This window comes from Saccoglossus kowalevskii, chromosome 21 (genome assembly GCF_978046115.1).
Source record: "Saccoglossus kowalevskii chromosome 21, keSacKowa6.1, whole genome shotgun sequence".
NCBI classification, from domain to species: domain Eukaryota; kingdom Metazoa; phylum Hemichordata; class Enteropneusta; family Harrimaniidae; genus Saccoglossus; species Saccoglossus kowalevskii.
Window position 1 is genome coordinate 19078886 of NC_140661.1, and position 26923 is coordinate 19105808.

At 36.4% G+C, this 26923-nt stretch overlaps 2 protein-coding genes across 2 annotated transcripts; one reads left to right on the forward strand and one right to left on the reverse strand.

Annotated features, from left to right (window-relative positions):
- Positions 1–8748: 8748 nt before the first annotated feature.
- On the forward strand, positions 8749–14213 carry LOC146729689 (polycystin-2-like). Its single transcript, XM_085494837.1, has 2 exons — positions 8749–10114; positions 11595–14213. Exons 1-2 carry the CDS (start codon positions 10084–10086, stop codon positions 12077–12079), a joined length of 516 nt encoding a protein of 171 aa, XP_085350963.1. The 5' UTR covers positions 8749–10083; the 3' UTR covers positions 12080–14213.
- Positions 14214–15702: 1489 nt separating this feature from the next.
- Positions 15703–26380, reverse strand: LOC100368235 (FAST kinase domain-containing protein 1, mitochondrial-like). Its single transcript, XM_085494943.1, has 7 exons — positions 26337–26380; positions 23201–25354; positions 21830–21961; positions 21206–21322; positions 18121–18274; positions 17411–17525; positions 15703–16800 (listed from the first exon to the last, which is right to left on the reverse strand). Exons 2-7 carry the CDS (start codon positions 25251–25253, stop codon positions 16657–16659), a joined length of 2715 nt encoding a protein of 904 aa, XP_085351069.1. The 5' UTR covers positions 25254–25354; positions 26337–26380; the 3' UTR covers positions 15703–16656.
- Positions 26381–26923: the final 543 nt, after the last annotated feature.

Below are 26923 nucleotides of genomic sequence, written 5' to 3' on the forward strand. Positions count from 1 at the left end.
ATCGTAACATCTTCGCTGCGGTTTGGTTTATTAGTGAAAAGTCTTCTACATAAGGAAATCAACAACTGTAGTTTCTTCGGGAGCTATCAGTGTTTCAAGGGCGATTGGTGTAGCAGATAGATGTACACCAAGCACCAAGAGAATGGTGACCTTCTGTTCGATAACTATCTGTTGGACTACAGGGATAGGATATGCCACATGGAAGGCATGGGCCGGGGAAGACCTCTCGTGCAATTTAGAACCCGTAACTCAGGAAGTGAAAAACGCATCACGAGTTGGCGTACTCATTAATAACACTGTTTGTAATGATTTGTGTCATATTCCTACATCTACCGCGTGATCAATCGGTATGAGAAATCGTTTCAACGAGCTATGAAGGCAAGCGGCAATAGCCAGCAAAGTCAACGCAAACCAATGCACCTTGCTACACTGAAGGTGGTCGCTTCAGTCATTTCTTTGTTTATAATATCATATTTGCCAGTCACATGTTATGGTGCGGTTGTAGTCAATATTGACAGATATAGAAAGTAAGTAATGCCTTTATTGAAATCATATCCTGTTCAGGATCTGGATTTTTAAAATACAATAAAGTTTCAAATACATACAGAATGGCAAGACGAAAAATACAAATGAAGATATAGTGAAAACATTAAAATCAAATAAAAACGGAGAACAAGGAATGATTAGAAAAACAAAACAGAAAAGGTATCTTAATAAGTTATATCAATTATAAAGCAGCTGGATTTTTTGTTTCGAGTGTCATTTCTTAAATTGAAGCACTCAAAGATATATTTTGCCAAATGAATTAGTGATTGTTTATCTTTTGTTTTTAGAATGTCTACAGTGTTTTCAATATCAGATTTGTCAATTGTTGTAATGACCTTTGTGGTATGGAGGAACTTGTTTCTTAAATCAGCATAGAGAGAACGTTTTAATAGAAAATGGCTTTCATCTTCTATTTGTTTTTCCTGACAGTAGTGGCATTTTCTCTCTTCTACTGTTTGGAAACGAACATGTAAATAGTTTGCTTATATCGTTTGTGTGTTTGGGCAGCATGATAAATCCTATAATATACTCCTTAACCTTCAATCAGTTTAAACATTCCCTACCCTTTATGAAAAAAACAAAACTACCAACAAAATACAGTCAATAAACGAGCCAGAACAGGACAGAAACCCCGTGTGATAACAATGGCCATCTGACGCATGCGTAGTGACGCTTTAATGTCTTCTACTATATTAAAGCATTTATAAATGCGGAATTGATGGCATATATTTGAGAGAGCTGAAGTGTGAATGAATATTGTTTATAGAGTTGTAAAAGTAAAATGAGAACTGGAAGACTATTACTCTAAAATCATGCAGGTCAGGTCAACAGTTGAAAACATTTGGCTGAAAATGTAGAAAGTTTTTAGGAAAATCGTTAAAGTGACATGAAAGGTCGGACAAGATGTGCTGGAAGTTCTCAAAAACACTCTGCAACATCAAAATGTGTTGAAAAAGCTGTCTGAAAACAAGTTGGACGAAGTAAAAATAGTGGGATACAAAGTCGAAAACGTTGGATGAAAAGTTGGGAAAACATTTAAAAGTGGGTTAGAAAGTGGTAAGTTGTCAAAATTACACAGAATGTTGGAAAACTATACTACAAAAAGTTATTCAGAAAGTCTAAAATATTGACAAGAAAATCATAAAAATTGCCTTGAAAGACGATAACATGTCGTTAACATTGATTGTAAACTAGTTCATGTGGCATATGTACAAGCGAAGAATCTACTGACAGAGCATGTAACCACAGTCCATGATAGAGGGACTGTGATGTAACCTTTGATTACCAGTCACCACGATCTGATTTGTATACATACATACATACATTAATATTCGTATTCTCGTACTTGTTAATATTCAATTATCTACTACTATTAAATTATCTTTATTGCGAATTACGACATAAACGAATATAATATTGTACAAGTTGATCAAAACAAAGTAAAAAATTGTTGTAAAGTAGTTTGGAAAGTAATAAAAGTTGGATGTTAAGGCGGTTTAAAAGACGGGGGAAAAGTTGTGAAAAATCTAAAAAAAATACGCAGAAAAATCGGAAAAAATGGTCTGGAATTATTTACATTACAGGAAAGTCGTAATATAAACTGCAAAATTGAACTGGAAAGTAAAAAAAGTTGGCAAGTTATTAATATAACATGTGTAAAACAAAATTAATAGTAGCTTTGAAAGTCACAAGATTGAGGTGACAATTTCAAAAGTTACATTGAAAGTTGTCGAGATTGTATAGAAAGTCGTTAAGATGATTTAAAATGTAGAACAAATAAGTGGAATGTTGAAAAAGTTGGGTGGATTGTCGAAATATTTGGCTATAAAAACTTTGAAAAGTAACTTTGAAAGTAGAAAATGAATGGAAAGTCGTTATAGCTGTATAGCAATATAACTGTCGGGAAAAGTTGTGAAAGTAGACTGCAACGTTGAAATAGTAGGTGGACAAAAATGCAACTAGAAACAAAATATTATCCGTTCCGATAGTAAATGTAAAACTTGTTGATTTTTGTTGAAAGATATTTTCTGACTTGGGAAAATGAAAATTCAGGAAAAAGTGGAAACATTTCAATGAAAATACAAAAAAACGTGGTAATAAGCCGGGAAAAAATAAAAAGTCGATTAAATAGTCGAAAAAAAAGTCGTAAACGACTTTGCAATTTATTCATACCAGCCCTTGAAAATTTGCACACCATTCTGCCTAACCAAGAAAAACAAACATGCAAATTCTCACTGGCTACAGCGTAACATTTTCACATTTTTGGGAGGAATTTTGTTAACGGGCACATTTACATTGCGAAATACACGCGTATCACATCTTTTTGATTTCATTTTCTCTTAAACAATCATTTTTTTAAACTAGTAATCCCCATTTATCACCTGTATTGCATAGTTCTTTTAGCTGCTCATTTTATACCCATGTACACTCACGTATCAAATATGTCGCTGACTTCTTCGGGGGTTGCATGTCTGCCGGTGTTTTTTTTGACTTTTTATATTTTTGTCCTATCGTCGCCAGTTGTTTGGTAGGTTACGCATGCGCAATTAAAATGACATCGTATCTGTCGGGGATCGGGAAATGTGGGTCACCGTAGGTCAATGACCGCACTTGTACTTTCAGCGAGCTTTGCAGTCGACATGCCAGTGTGCGTGGGAATAGTTTCGCTGCACATAATCACTGAAAATTGTGATCCATGACAGGATGCTTGGAATTATTTCATTGATAATATCGTTACAAACGTTGTGTTTAGCTGCCAATCTGGGTAAGTACACAAGTACGTTCACACATATTTGCAACGCTGCAGTTCCAGGAAATCCAATAATTACGCGGGAAAGATGAAAATAAGAAACACGCGCCTCGTAGCTGAAGTTGAGTGACTGTTTCTGGCTTGTGACGCACAACCATTGGGTTTACAATACAATATGCTGATTTGCGATTTGTATAAGTATTCCCACGTTTTGTTCAGTAGTTATGATGTCTTAAACCACGAAGACAAACTAACTGGCCCCGACGTACGTCCCAATATTGACTTTCAAGATGGCGCCGGCAGCTGAACTCGTACATCGAATTTTGACAAATGTCTGATGTAATTTTAATTTTTGTGACAGGATCTGTTCGTGCACTGTCAGTTCAAGTTGCATTGAAAGAGTCCGAACAATATTGTATGAACTCGGCCTGCAATCACTTTCATGTAGTCGTGGTTCAATTTGATTAACGACTTTGAAGTTTCTGCCGGGAGTTTCTGGGTCCCATTTTGACGATCGTGGTAGGATCTAATATTCGTCCTTGCAAAAATTATGTGAACTCCTGTTTAGTTATAAACTTGACTGTTATTATTTTAGTTTATTGTTTCAGTTATTTACTTATTTTATGAATAATTAATCTCATTAATTAAAATGTTTCAAAAAAGCTGTTTACATATTTTATAACATATTTAGCAAACGTTTCATTCACAGTCAGCTGGCGCACCGTGATAATAAAATAAATACGAGATTTACTATATGGGGGCCGCCATCTTGAATGACGCATAAAACTAATATGCGTCATTCAAGATGGCGGCCCCCATATAGTAAATATCGTATTTATTTTATTATCACGTGTGCGCCAGCTGACTGTGGTTTCATTCAGTGCGACATTCCACGATGTGCCGCAAAGCCAATCAAATTTTGGTTGATAAATCTATACTGGGTTGTCCCTCCGTGGTGACTTCACGGTGAGCGTTCTGATTGATCAACGACAGTTTTCAAATTTAGTTGTGTATTTATAATCCGTAAATTTTGTAAACAGGTTTTCTGAAAGCACTCCAATGCCTATTTACGTTATTTGTGATAATGCTTTCAATCCTTTAATTTTATGTTTTTAAAAATTTCTATATCCATTTAATAAACAGAGGATTCTTATCTGGGATGTTACATAGTTAAACCAGAAGAGCGAGAAACTCAAGTGTCGAGCGGAATTTATAATTTCAATGAGATCAATCCCATGCTATGTATTAGTCTATGCAAGAGAAGAGATTACAGTCATGCAGCATTGCAGCAGGGTTTCCACTGTTTGTGTGGTAATGAAGTTGGCATGGACATTGCAGATGATGACAAGTGTAACATTAAATGTGTTGGATTTCCTACATACCATTGTGGCGGCTATGGTTACGCCAGTGTTTATAGTACAGATGAATCTGTTAAGGGCTTTGAAACACTCGATCCAGGTAAAAAAAGATTGTATTTACTAGTAGTCGCATTACAGATATTGCACTGATGAGTTATCCTGTTTTACCTGTTATATGTTGAAACAGAGCTTCAATTGAAAATGTAGTCTAAAGTTGTGCTAATACACCTCGGTAATTCTTATCATCTTGAATATTTTAAGCAACAATCGTGGTCAAGCAACTGATTTACATACCATATCGTGTAATGGTTGCCTGGGTATTAACGCGAAATGCACCAGGCACTTAGCCAGCCACCTGTCTACCTGTAATTTTAGACAGGAACTCAACATATTACCCCATAGACAGGTACCAAATTTGATTATGTAGGCTAAATTTCTACAAACCTGTCAACTTTTGATTGAAAAATTCTATTTTTTGTGTGCAGAGTATAGTCTGTATAGATTTTAGACAGGCACATTTTATTTTTTGGCTTTACCCCTGATATGTTCTGACTGATTCTTATTCCTAGTGAATTAAGAATTTCTTGACAAAATAAAAAAATTATGGCAACCAAGATTGCATCAAATCAGTTTTCAGGGCTTGAACTTGACAGAGGTATTAAAGGAAATACCTAAAATTTATTACATCAAAACCTCTGGATTCTAGTTTGGTTCCAGTAAATTCCTATTTTTCCAAAAGTATTTCATATTTACAAAAACATTATTACCGGTAGTGTTTATGGGTGAATATCTCAGGTTACAAAGATCAAAATGTTGTTTCATATTGTTGAAACCATGTGTATGTAATAGAATTCTGGCCAGAAAAACACATCTCCACCAGCTCTTACAAAACTCTTACAAAATAAATGTAAACTAAACACATGTCAGATCTGCTACCGTCAGTATTCTCAGAAAAGCACCTACCGTAGTTTCTTTGCCCAGATTCACAGGTCGCCTGTACTTGTTAATAAACAAATCTTCACACGAGTCTAAAAGCTGATGCATTTGAAGTGTACACCCGCATACATCACATTTCAGATACAACTTGGTGAGAAAAAAAAATCATTGGCAAACTAACAACAACCATATGGGCTGCAAACTCTGCTAGGCTAATTGCTCGTATGAGACCATAAACACAATTTATTTTGGGGTGGTTCAACTTCCTAATAAAAATATTCCAAAAGGAAGCACATTCACTCGGCCAATCTGATTACAATATCCCTCAGCCAATTAAATTTCTAAATCACACAGCCAATCATGTTACATTATCACACAGCCAATCATCTTGCAATATCACATGACCAATCATATTGCATTATCACACAGCCAATCATCTTGCAATATCACACAGTCAATCATATTGCAATATCACACAGCCAATCATCTTGCAATATCACAGTCAATCATATTGCAATATCACACAGCCATTCATATTGAAATATCCCACATCCAATCGAATTGCAATATCATACAGCCAATCATATTGCATTATCACACAGCCAATCATCTTGCAATATCTCACATCCAATCGAATTGCAATATCACACAGCCAATCATATTGCATTATCACACAGCCAATCATCTTGCAATATCACACAGCCATTCATATTGAAATATCCCACATCCAATCGAATTGCAATATCACACAGCCAATCATATTGCATTATCACACAGCCAATCATCTTGCAATATCACACAGCCATTCATATTGAAATATCCCACATCCAATCTAATTGCAATATCACACAGCCAATCATATTGCATTATCACACAGCCATTCATATTGAAATATCCCACATCCAATCGAATTGCAATATCACACAGCCAATCATCTTGCAATATCACACAGCCATTCATATTGCATTATCACACAGCCATTCATATTGAAATATCCCACATCCAATCGAATTGCAATATCACACAGCCAATCATCTTGCAATATCACACAGCCATTCATATTGAAATATCCCACATTCAATGGAATTGCAATATCAGACGGCAAATCATATTATGATATCACACAGCCATATTGTAATAAATTATTTCATTTCTGTAGCATATAATTATATAATCAGGCCAATTGATATTCAGGGCACAAAAATTGTTGGTGAGGCAATCATAAATAGATTTTGAATCGGGTGCTTTTCAAATTCTTTAATTTCACTGAAAAAATTTACAGTGGGGAAATTTTGCAAAAATATGTCATAAATATTTGTTTTTGCAAAAATCAGCAGACCTTATAATATACATTGCGTTCAATTTATTACAGGTACTGCAGTAGAATACTGGCTGAAAACCACCACACTGGGCAGTCATGGTATTTCCTCTGTAATCAGTGGCTGACGGAAAAACATAAACCATGCTCCTATAAAGTTTTGAATTTTGAAGAAATGATCATGAATAAACACTTGTTGACAGTGACATCACATTCTGATATGTGTGTGAAACACCTGACAACATTGAGTCTATTCATCAGACATATCAATAATAGTGTCACTCACTTTGAGTGTCTCACATCCCTGTTTGCATTCATGTGTACTGCCATGTTTGTGAATACCATACTCCTTTATGAGCAAGCTGAATTTGAAGGTGAAGGTGCAGAAGAATTTGATGTGTTTACAGCATTGATGAGAGGGGTGTTAGGAAGAATTATCGCCATGCCAGTCAATTGGCTTCTGGTGCTGATCTTCAGAAACTCGCAAAGACGGACAGTTCAAAGAAAAGGTGGTTTAAAACCAACAAAACAACATTCTTTAGTAGAAGTGAAAATCGACAATCTTTTTAAAGAAAGTTCAAGAAAAATGAACAAGTCTTCAGTTGATATTCCCTTCATATCTGTTGATGATGCAAGTTCCTCAATCGGAGACGCTTCACAGATGAGGGCCATACGCCAGAGGTCTGACAGAAAATCCACTGGTTCTTCAGTAGATGAGATGGAGACATTTAATGGAGGTGATGTTCCAACAGTTGAACTTGAAGGCGTTTCGTTAGAGGTGTTACCGAAACACACGAAGCACAGGAGACCACATGTTGGTAGTCCAATGAACAGTACTGATGAAGAATCTATGCATAGAAGGGATCGTTACAGTGAGCAAAAAATTGAAGGATGTCACAGCAAGACTTCACATTCAAGTGACAGAAAGAAAAAACTTCTTAAAGTGTCGTCTGAGAGACATCATCGCCGGCCATCATCACATTCAAGTGATGAGATTAAACTTCTTAAAGTGCCGTCTGAGAGACAAAATCACCGGTCATCATCACATTCAAGTGACGAGAAGATGAAACTGTATAAAGTGCCGTCAAAAAGACATCACAGCCGGTCATCATCACATCACCGATCTCCAAGTCACCATAGAAGAAGAAAACATGATGATGAAAAACAAAATGTTCATCAGCGGAAAAGTCGAAAAGACTTGCATGAAGAAAGTCGTCATAGTCGTCACAATGGTAAAAGTGCTTCACATTCATATTCACCTCATCGTCACCATAGTAACAGCGCTTCACGTCATCGTCACCATAGTAACAGCGTTTCACATTCATCTTCACCATAGTAACAGCGCTTCACATTCATCTTCACGTCATCGTCACGATGGTAATAGTGCTTCACATTCATCTTCACGTCATCGTCACCATAGTCACAGTGCTTCTCGATCACCTTCACGCCATCGACATCGTAGTAAAGATAAAATTTCTAAAGATGGCGATAGATCTTCGTCTCGTCACATACATCATTCGAGAAGTTCTCATCATTCGCGTAGCTCAGTCGACACCGTCATCATTCTCACCATCATCAAAGTAAAGATGGTGATGATGATGATCTTAATGTCGAAAAGAAGCATCACCATCATCATAAGAAGAAACGTCAACACAGCTCCGGTCGTCACAGTCGTTCACGAAGTCCAAGTCGCACTAAGCACCACAGTGACCATACAAAACAGGGTCATCATCACAGTAGACACAGGCATCATCATAAGCATCGCCATCGCAGGCATCGTCGTCACAGAGGCAATAAATCTGGAACAAAGACAACTCCTTTATGCTGGGGGAAATGGCGACGCACAGCCAACATCTTGGATGAAATTTTCAGCATTGTTATCTCTAATATTACAAGGTCCAGTTTTGCCTTGGTGGATGACTCTCATTGCGTGGTGTATCGCACTCCCTGTGATCATTGGTGCCGTTTTCTTGAGTGCTTGGTATGGCCCTCGATATGGCCAGATGCAGGCCTATAGTTGGATTATATCGATCTTTATTACGTTATTAGAAATACTTTTTGTTGTGGAGCCTCTGATTCTTTTTTTCATCATCATTTTCTATGTGATATTCTCGAAAAGATCTAGCCTCAGATCAGAGTCACGGTTGTTTGAAAGTCAGTATACTGCTAGTAATGCTGGAGAAGGCAAGACATCCAACGACAAAAGCGTGACATGTATACCCAAGACTAGCATGGATGCAAAACTGTTGAGCAGTATATCCTTGGTCAATAGGACTACCAGGCGAAGTAGATGGATCACTGTGTCTTTACAGTGGTTTATGAGTGTAACCTTCTTCGGAATTGTTTTAATGTTGGCACATGGGCAGAAGAACCAAGCAGCGTACCACCTTCATCAAAATGTTTATAATAGCATGGTTTATTCATCTAATGAAACGCAGTTAAAATCATTTCATGAGATAAGTAAATTTTGCCTAATTTATAATAATAATAATATAATATAAACATGTGCAGTTTTAGTCTCTGTGTGTGCCAGTATGTCAAAATCTTGTTCCACAAGTAAACGCTGACTGATTGAAATAAAATTCAATACACAGCTTCTTTATTATTATTTTTTGTACAAATCATGTATATTAATTAGATAATCTGCATAATTGCAGTCAGCATTTAGCACATGTTGAACAGTATGCAGTACTGTAAAACATGTTGAAAAAGCGACATGCAATTTTAGCGAATTGTAGTGAAATGACGTAATAGCGAAATGTTGATTTAGCGAATCTCTCTTGTCATTGTTGATTTCTTTGTTTGGCGGCCATTTTGAATTAATAATAAAGTCATTAGTGACATCTTGAATTAGTGAATTAGTTTTCTTGCTAAATTCGCTAAAAGACGTGTTTTACAGTATGTTCATTGACAAATGGATTAGTGCATGTAAAGCATTTTAGGTAAAATGTGTGTTGTGTTTATATTTTGTAATCGATCCGCACTGATTAATTAAATTAAAAAACTGATTACATGATTAAAACACCTATCACATTATAACTGATACAATGTGGAAAAACTTTTATTTCTAGATTGGAACAACTGATGATTACTGGCGATGGAATGAGAAGGTATTATTACCTGGTTTATATTCGATAGGTACCAATAATCAGTGGGTTATACTAGGCTCACCCAGAATGAGACTGCTCAGAGTCAATGCATCGGATGGTGAGTTTCCATTCATTACAAAATCCCAGTCATCAATTGATAAGATGACATGATTATTTAACCTTTTCACCACCAGTTCCCTCTTCTCATCACGATTTCATAAAATAGTACTGTTTATGGTCTGCACTTTCCTTCACATGTTTGAGACAAAAATAGCTAAATTTTTTGAGTGAAAACTGAAAATATAGTCCAATTTGGCTGTTGGCTCTAAAATGAAGGTTTATTTCCAGAAATATTGAGAAATATTAGCAAAAAAGTGAAGAAAACTTGGGCAAGAAAGTCTGGTGGTGAAAAGGCTAAATAAATTTTTGGGCATATTAGCACATATTCTCCTAAAATGAGCTCTATGCGCATTACATAAGGTAAAAGTCTATCAATAAAAATCACAAGAAATATAGAAAAGAAAAACAAATTAAAACATGTAATATTAACTACAGTGATATGTTTTTAGTGCCCTCTTAAATGATGAATGTGAGACTGAATGGTGGATTGAGAAGGGTATGCAATTCCAAATGTTTGGACCTGAATATTGTAATGCATGTTCACTGTATTATTTAGTCTTGGTGCGTGGTTTCATTAATATACAATCGTCTGATGACGAACGCAATTGTCTAGCGGGATGGTATTATGTAGAAGATCTGACAGGTGCCAGTGTTACTTATGCATAAGTAGTAGTGCACCATGTTGATTCTTTAACTAAGGATTGTGGGCATAGCGTGATTTCATAGCCACCATTGTGAAAATATGAGAAAATGACCTCCCTCTTTAATATAAAAACTGAGTCATTTGTTAATGATCTGTTATTCAATAAATGAAATTTTGGAGATGTGATTTCAGTTTATTTTAGATGAATGTGTTGGTAAATACGTTCTTTCCTCAACTGGGCAACTGTTTTTCACTACCTACCTGAGGTGCTCTGTTAACTTATCAATCATGTATTGTGTAAGGTTCTTTTACTTTTACTATGTTCTATGATGGAACTAAACTTCTAAGAACTAAGTATATAGCCACAACTTAAACTCTAAAACCAGGAATCACTTTGATAATTGCTGGCAAGCTAGGAATGGATAGCTCTTCTGAATGCATTTATACAAGTGGTTAGGATAGTTATGTTATTAAATTACAAATGATTTGAATAGATGAGTTTTGAGTTGTAGCAACATCAGTTTGTTTCTATGCAAGAATAGCAGGGTTTTGATTTCTATGGTTTCCCTTCGTTCCTGATGTTCCTATGAGCTATTGAACGTTTAAGCAGCGAAATCAACAGACAAAGTTTGAACGTTTTCACATCAAAGCATGCAAGTTTCAAAGGTAACTGCCAAACTTGAAACTAGTCTATTGGGTGAGAGATAATTAGGTGATGACCTTAGTAAGGTTTGCTGAAACTTGACAAACTTATCACTCATGATGGCAAGATTATTTTTATAGGCATTCTGTGAAAGAAATACTTTTACCAATGTGCACATGTTTGTCTTGACAGGCGAGTGTAATTATGAAACTGTTGAAGACTATAAGACAATGAAGTGCGAGACTGGTTACTCAGCCTACACAGAGGACACCACACAATATGTATGGGGCTGGGAAGTTATGAAATCTGGTGAGAATCAACCTGATGGCTACAGATATTATAAACCAATAGAACTTGGCGAGCAAGATGACTATTATGGGATGTATGCTACATACGGTAGTGGGGGATACACTGTGGACCTTGATAAAGGATACGACAATGCACTGTTTGTTATACAAGAACTGGAATTTGCAGCGTGGATTGATACTTACACTAGGGCTGTGTTTACAGAGTTCACTGTATTGGATGTACAGAGTCGACAGGTAACTGTGGCAACTTTGACAGCTGAAATAGCACCGACAGGAGATCTGCAAACAGCTGTGGAGCTCATTACGCTAACTTTATACCCCGCTTGTAATCATATTGGCTATTATCGCACTTGTTACGATGTACTCTGAGACTAAAAAGCTAGTACAAGAAGGGCATAGTTACGTTACTTCTTTTCAACATCTTGTTGATGTTTTCGCAATTGTCGCATTCTGGGCTGCAGTCGGTGTTTATTTTAACCATGCAATGGTTCTGCAAAACGTAATAATAAACACCAATATTTTCTACACTGTAAGGAACGGAGCATACATGGAGGAATACCTTCACTTGGCGTTTGCAGTTTTAGTCTTCTTTGCATCACTCAAACTTCTGTGCGTGTTATCCACAGTGAATAACTTTGCCTTACTTCTTGTAGTTTGTGAATCTACGATCAAGCAAGTTTTGAAATCTGTTATTGTTCCTTATTATGTTTGTCACGTTCGTATATGTGGGACGCTTTCTTTACGGGGACAAAGAAAGTGAGCTGCATAGCTTGAAGAGAACCGTCCAGACGCTACTGTATTACCCGCTCAGCGGAGCCCGTCAGATCAATCCAAAAGACAGTACTTGGACTATGCCATATTTTTAAACTTTGTATTTAGTATTTCTTAGCATCACCATCTACCTGGTGTTTTATGTGATCACGCTGCATGCCTTCACAGCATCAAGGCAGATAAATATTCTAAAAGATTTCGCCAATACGGGCAAGATGTCGGCGATATGTAAAGAATACATCAAGCGCATGCTGTGGAAAGGTGGAGTCGAGAAGATGAGAAAACTTACCAATATGAAAGCTAGAAGAATGCGATATAGAAGAAATCGATTGATAATGCCACCTCCTTTACCACAACTTCAGAGATTAGAAAAGCATGTTGATAACATGCTGAAGCAAACAGTGAATGAAAATAAAGTATTATTCCGTGACAGAAGGAAACTACTAGATGAGATCACCAGACAAAGAAAATAAGAATTAACACTGTCAAATTTTGTCCAGTTTTTGAAGAAATCTTTTTACATAGTCTTGTTAAAAGACAGCATTTTTGTTGTTGTTTTTTTGTCCCAAGCTACATGTAAATATAAAAATAACTCAAAGCTTTGATCGCTTGCCAAAGATCTTGGTGCAACACTTTTTTAAATTTACGTGCTTTTCTGTAACTTTCTTGTTAATTTTGGACCAAATGGAAATCAATTTTCTATTTTAAAAAAAAAGAGGTCCTGATTCGATTTTTTGAAGAAATATGGAAGCAATTATGCAGGATTATTTTGTAAAATGTAATACAAGGGAACATGCGCTGTGATTTGCCAAATTTATATTTTTGAATTCTGCCAAAATGATTTTTAAGGGACCGGTAGTAATGAATACACAAGGGATTACATATTAGAATGTACTTTTGTGAACAGTACCTAGACAAATGAAAGATTGTAATTTCTTTCTATTTGAATGTATTCTTATACCCTGCAAGAGACATTTTTGGGTCAGGAAGACTGAACATTAAATTTGGGAAAATTCAAGGCATTGAAGAAGTCAGTGACTTGTACAATTCATCCTCACCAATGTCCTCTAATTTTCAAATTACCAAAATTGATAATGTTGAAAATTAAACAACTTGCAGTGGATTTAAAGTTATGTGATTACCGGTACTATGGTTGTTCCATTAGTAGCACATGTAACGATATAAATGACAGGTATATTTATGGTCAAAACGCAATATACAGTAACTGCAATTGTTGGTTTATGTGCTCTTCTAATTCAGAAAATATGGCAGTCAGTATTCTGTGCAAAAGTATGTCGGTCAGTATTTTACGACAAAAACTAGTATAAATTTATATTTACTAGTATTCAATGATGAATAAGAAATTAGGTGTAAATTTGTCATTGCAACTTGAATGCTGGCAATGATGTTCTTTTTATAATTGAAAAATTACTAGAAACTAATTTTTTTCAGAGCCTAAGGCCTACTAAACACTGCATTCTGTTTTAAAAACAGATATGTACATGTATATCTTTGTTACTCATCCATTCCAGACAAAAGTATGCACATATTCAAAACTTGCATTATATTAGGAAACTTACAGTACAAGTGAGAGGAAAGGGCATTATTGAGCTGTACATTTAATATTTGTAGTTACAGATACATTTCAAATTTCTGAAATATATAATCATGTTTTTTGGAGTTCTGATGATCTATTTTTACATTTTGAAGAAATAAAATTTGACCAATAATTTGTTACTTTTCTGTGTTATTGTATAATATTATTGAGAGTCACATACTGCCCCAGTCTGATTTGGGGATCCAGAGTCAAAATGAAATGAAGTTGTTTGACTACATGGAAGCACAAAATGAAGACAGCAGAAGTGAGCGGGAGTCAATATGGCATCGCCCTCATTGCATCGGTCACGTGGCTTGTGACATGAAGGAAAATCTGAGGTCATGGGGCTTCCCAGAGCTAGATTTCTCTCTCGTCATTGGCTGAATCGCAGATTAATGACTACAGTTCAAAATAGTCATTTTGACTGACCCCGAGTCTATGGTGGGTAATTGAACGTAGTGAATGATAGCATGTGGCTGTAGGAATGAAAGCGCAAACTAAAATGCTGTGCCTCCAATTTCTTTAGTTTTTACACCCTGAATTTCATTTTATCAAGCTACAGAATTATTAAAATCGTTCAAACTTGGTTCGATAAACATAATGGACCCTTGATGCACATCATTTTTTACCCAGATTTGATTGAAAATGGCCAACTATCTAATGAATGCCGATTTTGGAACTAACGTGACGGAACTGATAATGTTCGAATTTTACACATGCATCATGTATCGTCAGTTTCAGAATCTGATTCAAGATGCTGATCGTCAGTTTTGTGCGAGAAATGCCTTGGGCAGAATAAAGGAAAGAATCTCACAAATAAACTGGCTTCACTTTGTATCATGTCTGTCACATTAGTGTAAATAATTATTTGGCACTAATATTGACGGTCACTTAAAACTGAACAGGAAAAAATAAATTTGTAGAAAAAAAGATCTGATTATTGTTGCTTCAATACCAAAAACTACTATTATAATAGATGTAGATCACTCATTAACTGGATGTAGATTTTATGTCAAAGTGGTGACATTTCAACATGCATGTACATACCTTTATCAGATCTATCTGGCAGACATCCAGTTATGTTCACGAACTGGCAACCGTTGTGGTGAAAACTCTTAAAAATGTTATTTGCGATAGTAGTCAAGACTAACAAGATCACCCCTACATGTGCAACACACATAAATTTGGTTTTCTCAGGAATACTTCAAAGTTGAGTTTGTGCTGTTTCTTTGACTTTTAGCCGCTTGCAAAAAGCTCATAGAAATACTTGGTAGAGTGGTGCATATCTAAGCAACATAGAACATTCTGTGACGTAGCTCTGCCCCCAAGCATATTTACATTTCCAAACCATTACCAACATCAGTCAACACTGATTGATATCATTAGAGGTCAAAACCACTTCATCCACCCGCTAATTGATTCTATTACCAATGAAGAGTGATATTAAATATTACTACAACTGTAGATGTATGAACCATATTGAAACAGTTTTTTCATATCACAGCAGCTGACTGTTCAAATAATTTCTATTTCAATTACCGACTTAATAAAATGCAATTACTAACTGTATTTCTAATGGATACGTTATATATTTGTCAATGAATACTAAACATGGGATGAGAAATGATGTGCACACAACCTTAGGTCGGATTAGTTTATTACATAAACTCGCTTAAAAACTGACAAATACAAGTTCACAAACAATATGAATCAAAACTACATGTATCTCATGGTTAGTTAAATCACGGTTACTAAAAAAAGATCTTTTTCAGTAACCGTGGTTATATGCTTCAATTTAAGACTTAATAATTTACATGCATCTGTGGACTTTGCAAGCGCAGCCAATCACAAGCAGCCCTTAATTTGCATAGTTAATAAACACCTGCATTGCAGCCTTTTCTCCTACCCAATGTACCCATTTGTATGCTGCGTAACTACTAGTACTAGTATTTTACTTTGAAACGTGAACATTTAGTTGGTACTTTACTTTTTCTGTCAGACACTGGATTCCTAGTAATACAACCTAGGCTCCTCATCAGATCCAAGATACTTGTGTTTCATCATCTTGGCTGACCAAAATTTATAAATAAGTGACTTTATACATCACTTTATTTCACTAGAGAAGACTTTGCAGTGGTACTTCCCATTATTGCAGCAAATTATCAACCATACATGGACTTGTGGTTTAAAGAAGCCACAAATAATTTTGTTCACAAAAATAACCATTATATACATCTTCAACTGTTTCAATTACTCAAAGCAATCTGACGGTTGATTTTTAAGCAGTTCTAAAATTTAATTGGTTTCTAGTGTCCTTGCATATTCCTTATTGATTATGTTGATTGTCTCGTCGATTTTCTTTTCTGCAATTCATCTTTTCCATGTGTCCTTTGTGTTCTGTGATGACGTAGTTCAGAAGACGTTTGATCGCTGTGTGCATGACACTTGCACAGTATTAGTGATGGGTATATTTACGAGTTCTGACAAGTTTCCATCCCTATAGTACATCCACGAAGAAGTCTCACTGAAATTAACTTACAACTTCATAACTTTACATGCAAGCCCTGGCAGGGCAATATCACGTCAACGCAGGTAACATCTTGTACACCAATGCACCTTCTAAATAGTCTGGATCTTTTTGTGCGAATAGTTTTTCTCTTAAATATTCTCTATAATCATCACTGCTTGACAGTTTCATAGAAAACCATTCAAAATGGGGAATCTACAAAGACGTGATATGAAAAAAAGACGACGTCAATTAATAGGCAAATAGTTCAGACGTTGACTTTAGAAAACGTCTTGCAAGCTGGAAATAGTTTTACTGAACAAAGAAATTTGAGTAAATTAGAGGATTGTTGTAATGTGTATTGAAGTGACTTCAAAATGGTTTGAATTTGGTTTAGACAGTGAAGTAATTCCTTATCAAATGTAAGATGTAAATCATTTGAATCTCACTATTGAAAATTTTAACGATTTTACATCATACATAAAAAAGATATTTTGCAAAAAGTCACCGACACTCAGTTTAGCAGGGCATCAAAGAAATTGTTACTTTTACTTAATTTTTACTGAGTCACGAAAATGCACACAAATTTGTCTCTTGAAAAATGAAAGCAACTTACAGTATATGTAGAAGTGTAAACCAAACCTTGCATTGGCTGAATACATATACATGTACTTAATTATTTTGACCACATGAAAATCTCTGTAATTTATGTTAATGCATGCACTAATAATAGAGCAAATACGGTACACTGATAGCTAGGATGAATACCAGTGAATGTTTATTTCATAAGTACACCAGTGAAATTATACAAAATATCAGTACATACCGCTACGTATCTATATCCCATTATTTCCAAGTGTCTTCTCTTCATATCTATGTAACCGAGTGGGTGCTGTGAGTTGGTACAAAATGACTTTGAAGACAGGAACTCAATAGCAACTCTGTATACAACACAAAACACAAAGAAGCTATACAAGATTTGCCCATCAATTTAATTACTCAAACATAGAAAAACTATGAAAACATTGCCCACAAACGCAAACACAGAAATTATCGTAAAGCCTTGCACATCTAATTGAATGCATAGAGAAACTATGTAAGCTATGCCTAAATATGCTTATTCAACAGAAAGCCATGTCCATCTATTGAATAAACCATTTTCCGTTCACTGCAAGATCCCGCGTTATGTGTGAAATCAAACGTAAAATCAGGACAAATAAAGACCATAGTGGCAACAAACATTGCATGGAATTCCACAAACGTGAAAGTATTTTGGGGGTTATTTCATGATGGTCAATTTCATTGAACTAAGGGTATTCAAATATTCCCCAGTCAAAGATCGGTCTTTCGATGTGAGCTACGAAATAAAGAAATTCAAGTTCAAAATCAAATTGTTTGATTTTTTGTTGAGACGTTATGTACGCATCTTTCATCTGCAGCTTGCAGTTGAACGGGAAATCACCTATTACACAAACATAAAGAAACTACATGTATGTAAGCCTTGCATGAATATTAAAACACAAAAGTTGTTCATACCTCTCAGCTCCAGGAGGAAGAACTTTTTTCTGTGATCCCCACTGCATAACGTCTGAAAGTAATTGACTTGACATTTTACCATCTATATTCAGAACACTACCATAGTCCGCACAAACCAGAGGTGTATTGTCGCTCCCTAAAACACACTCAAAATCTGTAATTCAATAGTAAAAATAATTACCGGGTAATTCTGGCATTGCAAAGGTAAATAAAGATAGGAGTACATTTTACTTGCCACTTACCAAGGGTGTAATGGTAAGATGTGACAACCCATGATCTCATGAATGCTGCACCGCCTACCACTTCACTTAACATACTCTGCATATCAAACAGTACTTACCAATGGTGTAATGGTAAGGTATTATAACCCATGATCTCACGAATGCTGCACCGCCTACCACTTCACTTAACGTACTCTGTATATCAAACAGTACTTACCAATGGTGTAATGGTAAGGTGTTATAACCCATGATCTCACGAATGCTGCACCGCCTACCACTTCACTTAACATACTCTGTATATCAAACAGTACTTACCAATGGTGTAATGGTAAGGTATTATAACCCATGATCCCATGAATGCTGCACCACCTACCACTTCACTTAACATACTCTGTATATCAAATAGTACTTACCAATGGTGTAATGGTAAGGTGTTATAACCCATGATCTCATGAATGCTGCACCACCTACCACTTCACTTAACATACTCTGTATATCAAACAGTACTTACCAATGGTGTAATGTAAGGTGTTATAACCCATGATTTCATGAATGCTGCATCGCCTACCACTTCACTTAACATACTCTGTATATCAAACAGTACTTACCAATGGTGTAATGGTAAGGTGTTATAACCCATGATCTCATGAATGCTGCACCACCTACCGCTTCACTTAACATACTCTGTATATCAAACAGTACTTACCAATGGTGTAATGGTAAGGTGTTATAACCCATGATCTCATGAATGCTGCACCGCCTACCACTTCACTCAACATACTCCGTATATCAAACAGTACTTACCAATGGTGTAATGGTAAGGTGTTATAACCCATGATTTCATGAATGCTGCACCACCTACCACTTCACTTAACATACCCCGTATATCAAACAGTACTTACCAATGGTGTAATGGTAAGGTGTTATAACCCATGATCTTATGAATGCTGCACCGCCTACCACTTCACTTAACATACTCCGTATATCAAACAGTACTTACCAATGGTGTAATGGTAAGATGTTATAACCCATGATTTCATGAATGCTGCACCACCTACCACTTCACTTAACATACCCCGTATATCAAACAGTACTTACCAATGGTGTAATGGTAAGGTGTTATAACCCATGATCTCATGAATGCTGCACCACCTACCACTTCACTTAACATACTCTGCATATCAAACAGTACTTACCAATGGTGTAATGGTAAGGTATTATAACCCATGATCTCACGAATGCTGCACCACCTACCACTTCACTTAACATACTCTGTATATCAAACAGTACTTACCAATGGTGTAATGGTAAGGTATTATAACCCATGATCTCACGAATGCTGCACCACCTACCACTTCACTTAACATACTCTGTATATCAAAACAGTACTTACCAATGGTGTAATGGTAAGGTGTTATAACCCATGATCTCACGAATGCTGCACCACCTACCACTTCACTTAACATACTCTGTATATCAAAACAGTACTTACCAATGGTGTAATGGTAAGGTGTTATAACCCATGATCTCACGAATGCTGCACCACCTACCACTTCACTTAACATACTCTGTATATCAAACAGTACTTACCAATGGTGTAATGGTAAGGTATTATAACCCATGATCTCACGAATGCTGCACCACCTACCACTTCACTTAACATACTCTGTATATCAAACAGTACTTACCAATGGTGTAATGGTAAGGTATTATAACCCATGATCTCACGAATGCTGCACCACCTACCACTTCACTTAACATACTCTGTATATCAAACAGTACTTACCAATGGTGTAATGGTAAGATGTTATAACCCATGATCTCACGAATGCTGCACCACCTACCACTTCACTTAACATACTCTGTATATCAAACAGTACTTACCAATGGTGTAATGGTAAGGTATTATAACCCATGATCTCACGAATGCTGCACCACCTACCACTTCACTTAACATACTCTGTATATCAAACAGTACTTACCAATGGTGTAATGGTAAGGTATTATAACCCATGATCTCACGAATGCTGCACCACCTACCACTTCACTTAACATACTCTGTATATCAAACAGTACTTACCAATGGTGTAATGGTAAGGTGTTATAACCCATGATCTCACGAATGCTGCACCACCTACCACTTCACTTAACATACTCTGTATATCAAACAGTACTTACCAATGGTGTAATGGTAAGGTGTTATAACCCATGATCTCATGAATGCTGCACCGCCTACCACTTCACTTAACATACTCTGTATATCAAACAGTACTTACCAATGGTGTAATGGTAAGGTATTATAACCCATGATCTCACGAATGCTGCACCACCTACCACTTCACTTAACATACTCTGTATATCAAACAGTACTTACCAATGGTGTAATGGTAAGGTATTATAACCCATGATCTCATGAATGCTGCACCACCTACCACTTCACTTAACATACTCTGTATATCAAACAGTACTTACCAATGGTGTAATGGTAAGATGTTATAACCCATGATCTCATGAATGCTGCACCACCTACCACTTCACTTAACATACTCTGTATATCAAACAGTACTTACCAATGGTGTAATGGTAAGGTGTTATAACCCATGATCTCATGAATGCTGCACCACCTACCACTTCACTTAACATACTCTGTATATCAAACAGTACTTACCAATGGTGTAATGGTAAGGTGTTATAACCCATGATCTCATGAATGCTGCACCGCCTACCACTTCACTTAACATACTCTGTATATCAAACAGTACTTACCAATGGTGTAATGGTAAGGTGTTATAACCCATGATCTCACGAATGCTGCACCACCTACCACTTCACTTAACATACTCTGTATATCAAACAGTACTTACCAATGGTGTAATGGTAAGGTGTTATAACCCATGATCTCATGAATGCTGCACCACCTACCACTTCACTCAAAGTACTCTGTATATCAAACAGTACTTTAGGAATGAAAGAATGAGAACCTAAATAATCGAAAAAAAAAGTGAAAAAAAAAAGCATTTGTGATCATCAGTAATCGGTTACTTTGTTCGTCCACACGACAACTTTGAGACAGAAGCACAAGAGGTCACTGTTGTGCCCGTACCCTATTTGGTAAGTTATTGAGTTATGTATGGTTGAAAACCAAAAAGAAATTCTGTGACTGGCTAGGTTGTCAAAATTGTCAAAATGTAGTCCAGCACAGGAAGGAAATAAATTTTCCATGGCTAAATTCACCACATGTACATTGCAACCCCAGTGCTCACTGGAAAACACAATTATAGTAACATTAAAAAAACGTGCTTAGTAAATAGCTATTTTAGAAAAAAAGTTATGAAACGGGACACAGGAATAATGGAAATCAAAATGTGTATTTCATATTGTTGATAAGATATGAAATATTGTGCAGTTACGAAAGGCAGTACAATCATGAATGAGAATAATTCAGATAAAGTTATGTATTGGTGTTACCATAGATACATTACACTTACGACTTTTGAAATGTGTTTCACAGTACTCATCATGGAACCATGGTATTCTTGTTTCAGGACACTCTAAACGAACAGCTCTGTTCAATTCCATTAACTTCTGCCGACACAGATCACTATGAAATGGTGGCATGTCTTGTAATGTAACACAGATACAAAAATGTATGCCATCAAGATTAAAGTTTGGTATAATCACAGGGGTATTTCTAGAAAAAATGAACAAGAGGGAGCACACACAGGCAATCGACCTGGAAACGCCATATCGGAAGGTTTCTGCATCGTTTTAACAGTGTATCTATCGCCATTGAAATATTTTTGGAGTAGTTTTAGTGTATTTGGTGTATTATATTTGAGAAAGATTTCATCTTGGACGGTAGCACGGAAGTGCATGGCTCAGGAGATATATTTATGACTTGAAAGTTCAATCGACAATTTGTTAAGAGGGCGCCAGCCAAAAGTATCAGGGCGCTGAGACCCTGTTCTCTGGTTTAGAAAAACACCTGTAATCAGTTGATGATATGGGTATTAATTAGTGTTTGATTATAGGATAATAATGTATAAAAGCTGATTTCACAATCAGGTTTATTGGATTATATCAATCTGTTCAGATAAAATGCATAAAACGTGTACACCTCAAAAGACTAAGCGCTGAGATTTTACTGAATGCTATCATGCCAGGGTACCAGTCAGCTTTTATATAGAAATGCTACAAGGCCACAAGAAATAAACTGCACAGTTCCAATAACATACACACTTCCAAACTAGCCATGTAAACTTGAGGTCTGGTGAATCGCTATATACATGTGACTATGTAGTCAGCACTGAATTTTGTGTCATCAATGATTGTCAATCTCCATGACACACATGCATGGTCTGACCCATAATGTTGAAGACCCCCCACAACACATCAGATTAATTCTACTAGTATATTATTCATGGATTTGTTAAAGTCTAACAATCATAGGCGGCATCTAGTTTTTTCAAAATCAGATTGGAATTTGTTTTCCTACATCAGACCTAATTTGTTTTTGCACTAGCTTTCTGCTTAGTTAACAAAACCTATATTAATTAATGATGTGTATAGTCTAATCAAGTTTAGAACAGGGAATAAATTTTGGGTACGGTTAACAATTTTTTTTTGGCCTACAAGTAAATCAGATGAAATTAATGTAAAAAGGAAGTGTAAATAAATTTGGTTTACACTGGCATTGGAAATCCAACTATGACTTTAGAAAACGAAGTAATGTGATGTACAATTCTTGAATTTTGGGTCTCATGCTCAAAATAATTTGACAAAGATTTTTACCCTAAACTTATATTATCAATACAGGAAAAGTTTAAAAAATAAAAAAAAAAACAATATGATAGGATTACCTTCTAAGATGTCATCCAGTTTCGTCAGGAAATCTAATCCAAATATATGGTTAATAACCTTCTCAGGAAACTGTTGTAGCATCGCCAAGTCATGGGCTACCTTGATGAGGTAGTTAGGATGATACTGATCCATAAACGCCTCACACTTCTCTATACACGTCTGTAAAAACGACTCAACATTTGGCGGGTAATAGTTGAGAAACGCATAGGGTAAGAGTATTCGGTTAAGGTTCAGATAGTTTAGCTGATTGGGTTGTTTCACTACAATATTAGCGATAGTGTCCAAGAGTGGTTTATGTCGGCATCGCGTCCTCATTAAATATATAGCACATTCAGGAGCTGACTTCGGTGACACTTTGTGCAGAAGTTTATTATAATGTTCCATAGTTTCTTCCAAGAGGGATGCGTCAATCCCTTCTTCCGTCATTGCTAACATGATAGCGTTCTGTAATTTCACACTCGTTACCTGGTCTAACTGTTTAATTGCTTGTCGGTTCAGTTCTTTTCGTAAATCACCGTAGCTAATTTGATAGGCAGACAGCAGTGTCTGATCAAGAAGGATCTTCTTAATGGCAACAGAGGTCCTGTTTAATTCAGCAACGTCAAACTTGCTCATAGCACCCTTGACCTTTGCCAAGATCACCTGATGAGGATAATCAGTGTCAAGGTTTGACAGCACATGCACAATCATGCTAACAAAATGTGGATCAATACTTTTCTCTAATCCCTCTTTGAGCTTGTTTCCAAACAGCTTGCTGATTTCCACGTCGATAAAATCTAAGATAATTAGATTCCTAGCTGTCCAAGTCAAATCCTCAAGGTCGGCTTCTGTGACCCGTTTTTTCAAATAACGACAAACCATTTTTAGGATGCTAACTGATCTATAGTTCATCTTGCGCAAAGTTCTACAAATATTACTCAGAGCAGCAAAGGACATATCAGGGATTTTATCCAGAACGATATCTTCAAGATGAATTTTCAACTCTGTGGACGCATCGGGAGCCAATATATCGAAAATGTGAGAGAAAGTTAGAGGGCATACGACCGTCGAGTAAATTTGTTTGAAGTGGTTAGAAATTGCAGTCTTAAGCCCAATATGGTGATAGTCCAATGAGGAATAGCATCTATGCGATATGCATAAATCGACCAATCCAAAAGAGTCTATGTTCTCAATTATAAGACTAGCGCACTTATCTAACAGCGAAGCCTCACAGATTGAGGCGTATGCCACAGCTTGCAGGATTCTCCGAATATCATGTGGGTACACCGAATCACTCTCAAACAAATACATAGCTTTTTTGACCAGTTTGGTTTGGAAATCAGCCGAGCACACACCCATTAGAACATACATCAAGTTCGAGAACTGTCGTACGCTTTCAATATTATTTAGATCTTTTTGTAGTCGTGAAGCAAGTTGTCCTGCAATTGGACTATTACGTAAAGACATTTCCTGGAGGCAAACCGCAAACCTCGATAAATCAGCGAAGTCCAATTGTTGTATTCTTCGGGTTGCTTCGATAACAATTTGCTGTACAGACGAAGAAGCAGGGTCCACTTTGAGTCGTAGCAACGCATACAATACCTTGATCAGAGATGTATCATCAAATTCAGCAGCGTTTGTTTCTATGGCAACACACAGATTTTGAAATACTGTGTGTTCATTGATTTCACTAAAATTCCTTGAGCTGTCTGGTTTTTGTTTCTGCAACTCCCATATGATGTCTATTGCAGCAAAGACTTGCAGATTATTTAACACGAATTTATGTTTTGTCAAGACATCAAATATCCTACCCTCAGTATCTGCTTCTAATATCTGTGCCGTGATAGGATCAGGATCGACTACAATATGGTTTTTGGCTCGATAAAACCCATTAGAAGACGTCTTGATTGTCTCTACATGTAGACTCGGGACTGTATCAGTTTTATCACGCCCATTAGGTTGAACATCGTAAAGCGAACGATGGAATGGCGTCATCGCGTAACTAAATGACACTGGACGTTGACGTCTTAACAACAAAGGATAAATCCTTTGAAGCAGGATTTTTGAACTCATCGTGAGTTTAAAGTTAATATATTGAAAGCATCACAAAATCACGCAACAAACATAACTTGGGTTCAGAAATCCGACAACACCATAAACTACATGTACTGTATCTATGTGGAAGGAAAAAGAAAGACAATAAATACACTAGTATTCTGTGGTACAGAGTGTGGTTTGTGAGTTTTATGGGTCAAAAAAAAAATCCCTGTTGGTTAAATCAAAGACACTAGTGTCTTTGGTTAAATAGTAAACAAAACTGAAATGAATCAGAACATGAAACAGATTACATGATGTATAATGTAGTTGTAAAATTGGATTGTGATCAGTCAATGTATGTCAGAAAAATGGCTCGAGCTAGCATTAGCAATCAGCCATTTTGAAACTGGAAAGAAACATTACGGTCTTGTTATACGAAATGTATGTTCAAGGCATGTACCAAGATAAACAATAACTGTTCTTACAACTATATATAATCAAGATCTGATTCCAGAATGGCAGAAATGCTTTATTTTAACATTAAAATGGCTGCCGTTCGGCCATCATAAATCTGATTGTCAAACAAATTACATGAAGTACATTGTAAGATGTATCTATAAAGTTGGAAGGTGTTTGGTTAAGGCATGTCAGATACGGCCATGAGTCAACCATTTTGAATCTGATCTGAACATTTTGATGAATTTAAGCATTAAAATGGCGGTCATTTGGCCATGTTGAAACAAATCATGAAACCACTATGATTATGTATGTATCCCGTGTATGTGTATGTGTCAAGTTTAAGTGTCATTGGCAAAGGCATGTCACAGGAGGACATAGACAATCATCTAAATAAGCACAATAGTCAGAAACCCAGCTTGCCAAGTTGATGTTGTGATGTACGGGACATTATGGCGGTGACAGGAAAGTCAACGTAAAGGTCGTATAAATAATGACGCAATTAAAACATCTAAGATCGACATCATCGATTATTAGCGATTGGATTTCAAAGCACCGAATCTCTGAAGTTAGTATCACGCAATGTTTTCATTAACTTAACTGTCTCGAATTAAAATTATAACAAAATGAATGCACAAGTTCCACTAAATAACAAATAATTACCATGCTGTTTCTGTTCGTATGGAAGTCGCCATCTTGTATATTGTAATGAATGATGGGAAATTGTACATTACCAAACTCGCCTGTGGTGGCGCTTTCTAAAGTTGGAGTCTGATAATGGTGGTTTTGCATTCTCTATTGCGTTTGCCTCGTGTCTTTGCTTTAACCACAAGGGACTGTGCTTTAACAGACAGGTCTTAAGATGAGGCACCCGGGCAAAAGCCTTGGCACAGATCTAGAAGCAGTACCTACACACGAATTGGTGACGTCATAAAATACATGACCTTCAATCGGGGTCGTTTCCTCGGTATATACGAATTGGTATATACAAATTACAATAAAGATACTTAAGACATTACACATAAGGTAAAACAAATCACGTGACAATATAATGATAATAACGGTAATAAATCCTAGCTTAACAGTTGAAGAGAACGCTCATATAGTCAGTCGGGTGACGCCGAGGGTCACGAACTGTGTTGCAAAATGGCCGTGTGGTTGAAACTGGGTCATGGCGTGACGGGTGAGGAAGACATCATTAAACACTCAAAATCACAATAAAACGGGGAAGTGGTTGCATATTACGGCGT

What these genes read in the sequence shown, in the direction of transcription:
- LOC100368235 (XM_085494943.1), bottom strand. Translation starts at nt 25,253, where the DNA reads ATGAGTTCAAAAATCCTGCTTCAAAGGATTTATCCTTTGTTGTTAAGA. An exon ending in ACTGGATGACATCTTAGAAG is followed by an intron (nt 21,962 to 23,200) that starts GTAATCCTATCA and finishes TTACATTACAAG; the next exon opens with ACATGCCACCATTTCATAGT. An exon ending in TGGGATATAGATACGTAGCG is followed by an intron (nt 16,801 to 17,410) that starts GTATGTACTGAT and finishes ACGTCTTTGTAG; the next exon opens with ATTCCCCATTTTGAATGGTT.
- LOC146729689 (XM_085494837.1), top strand. Translation starts at nt 10,084, where the DNA reads ATGAGACTGCTCAGAGTCAATGCATCGGATG. An exon ending in CAGAGTCAATGCATCGGATG is followed by an intron (nt 10,115 to 11,594) that starts GTGAGTTTCCAT and finishes TTGTCTTGACAG; the next exon opens with GCGAGTGTAATTATGAAACT.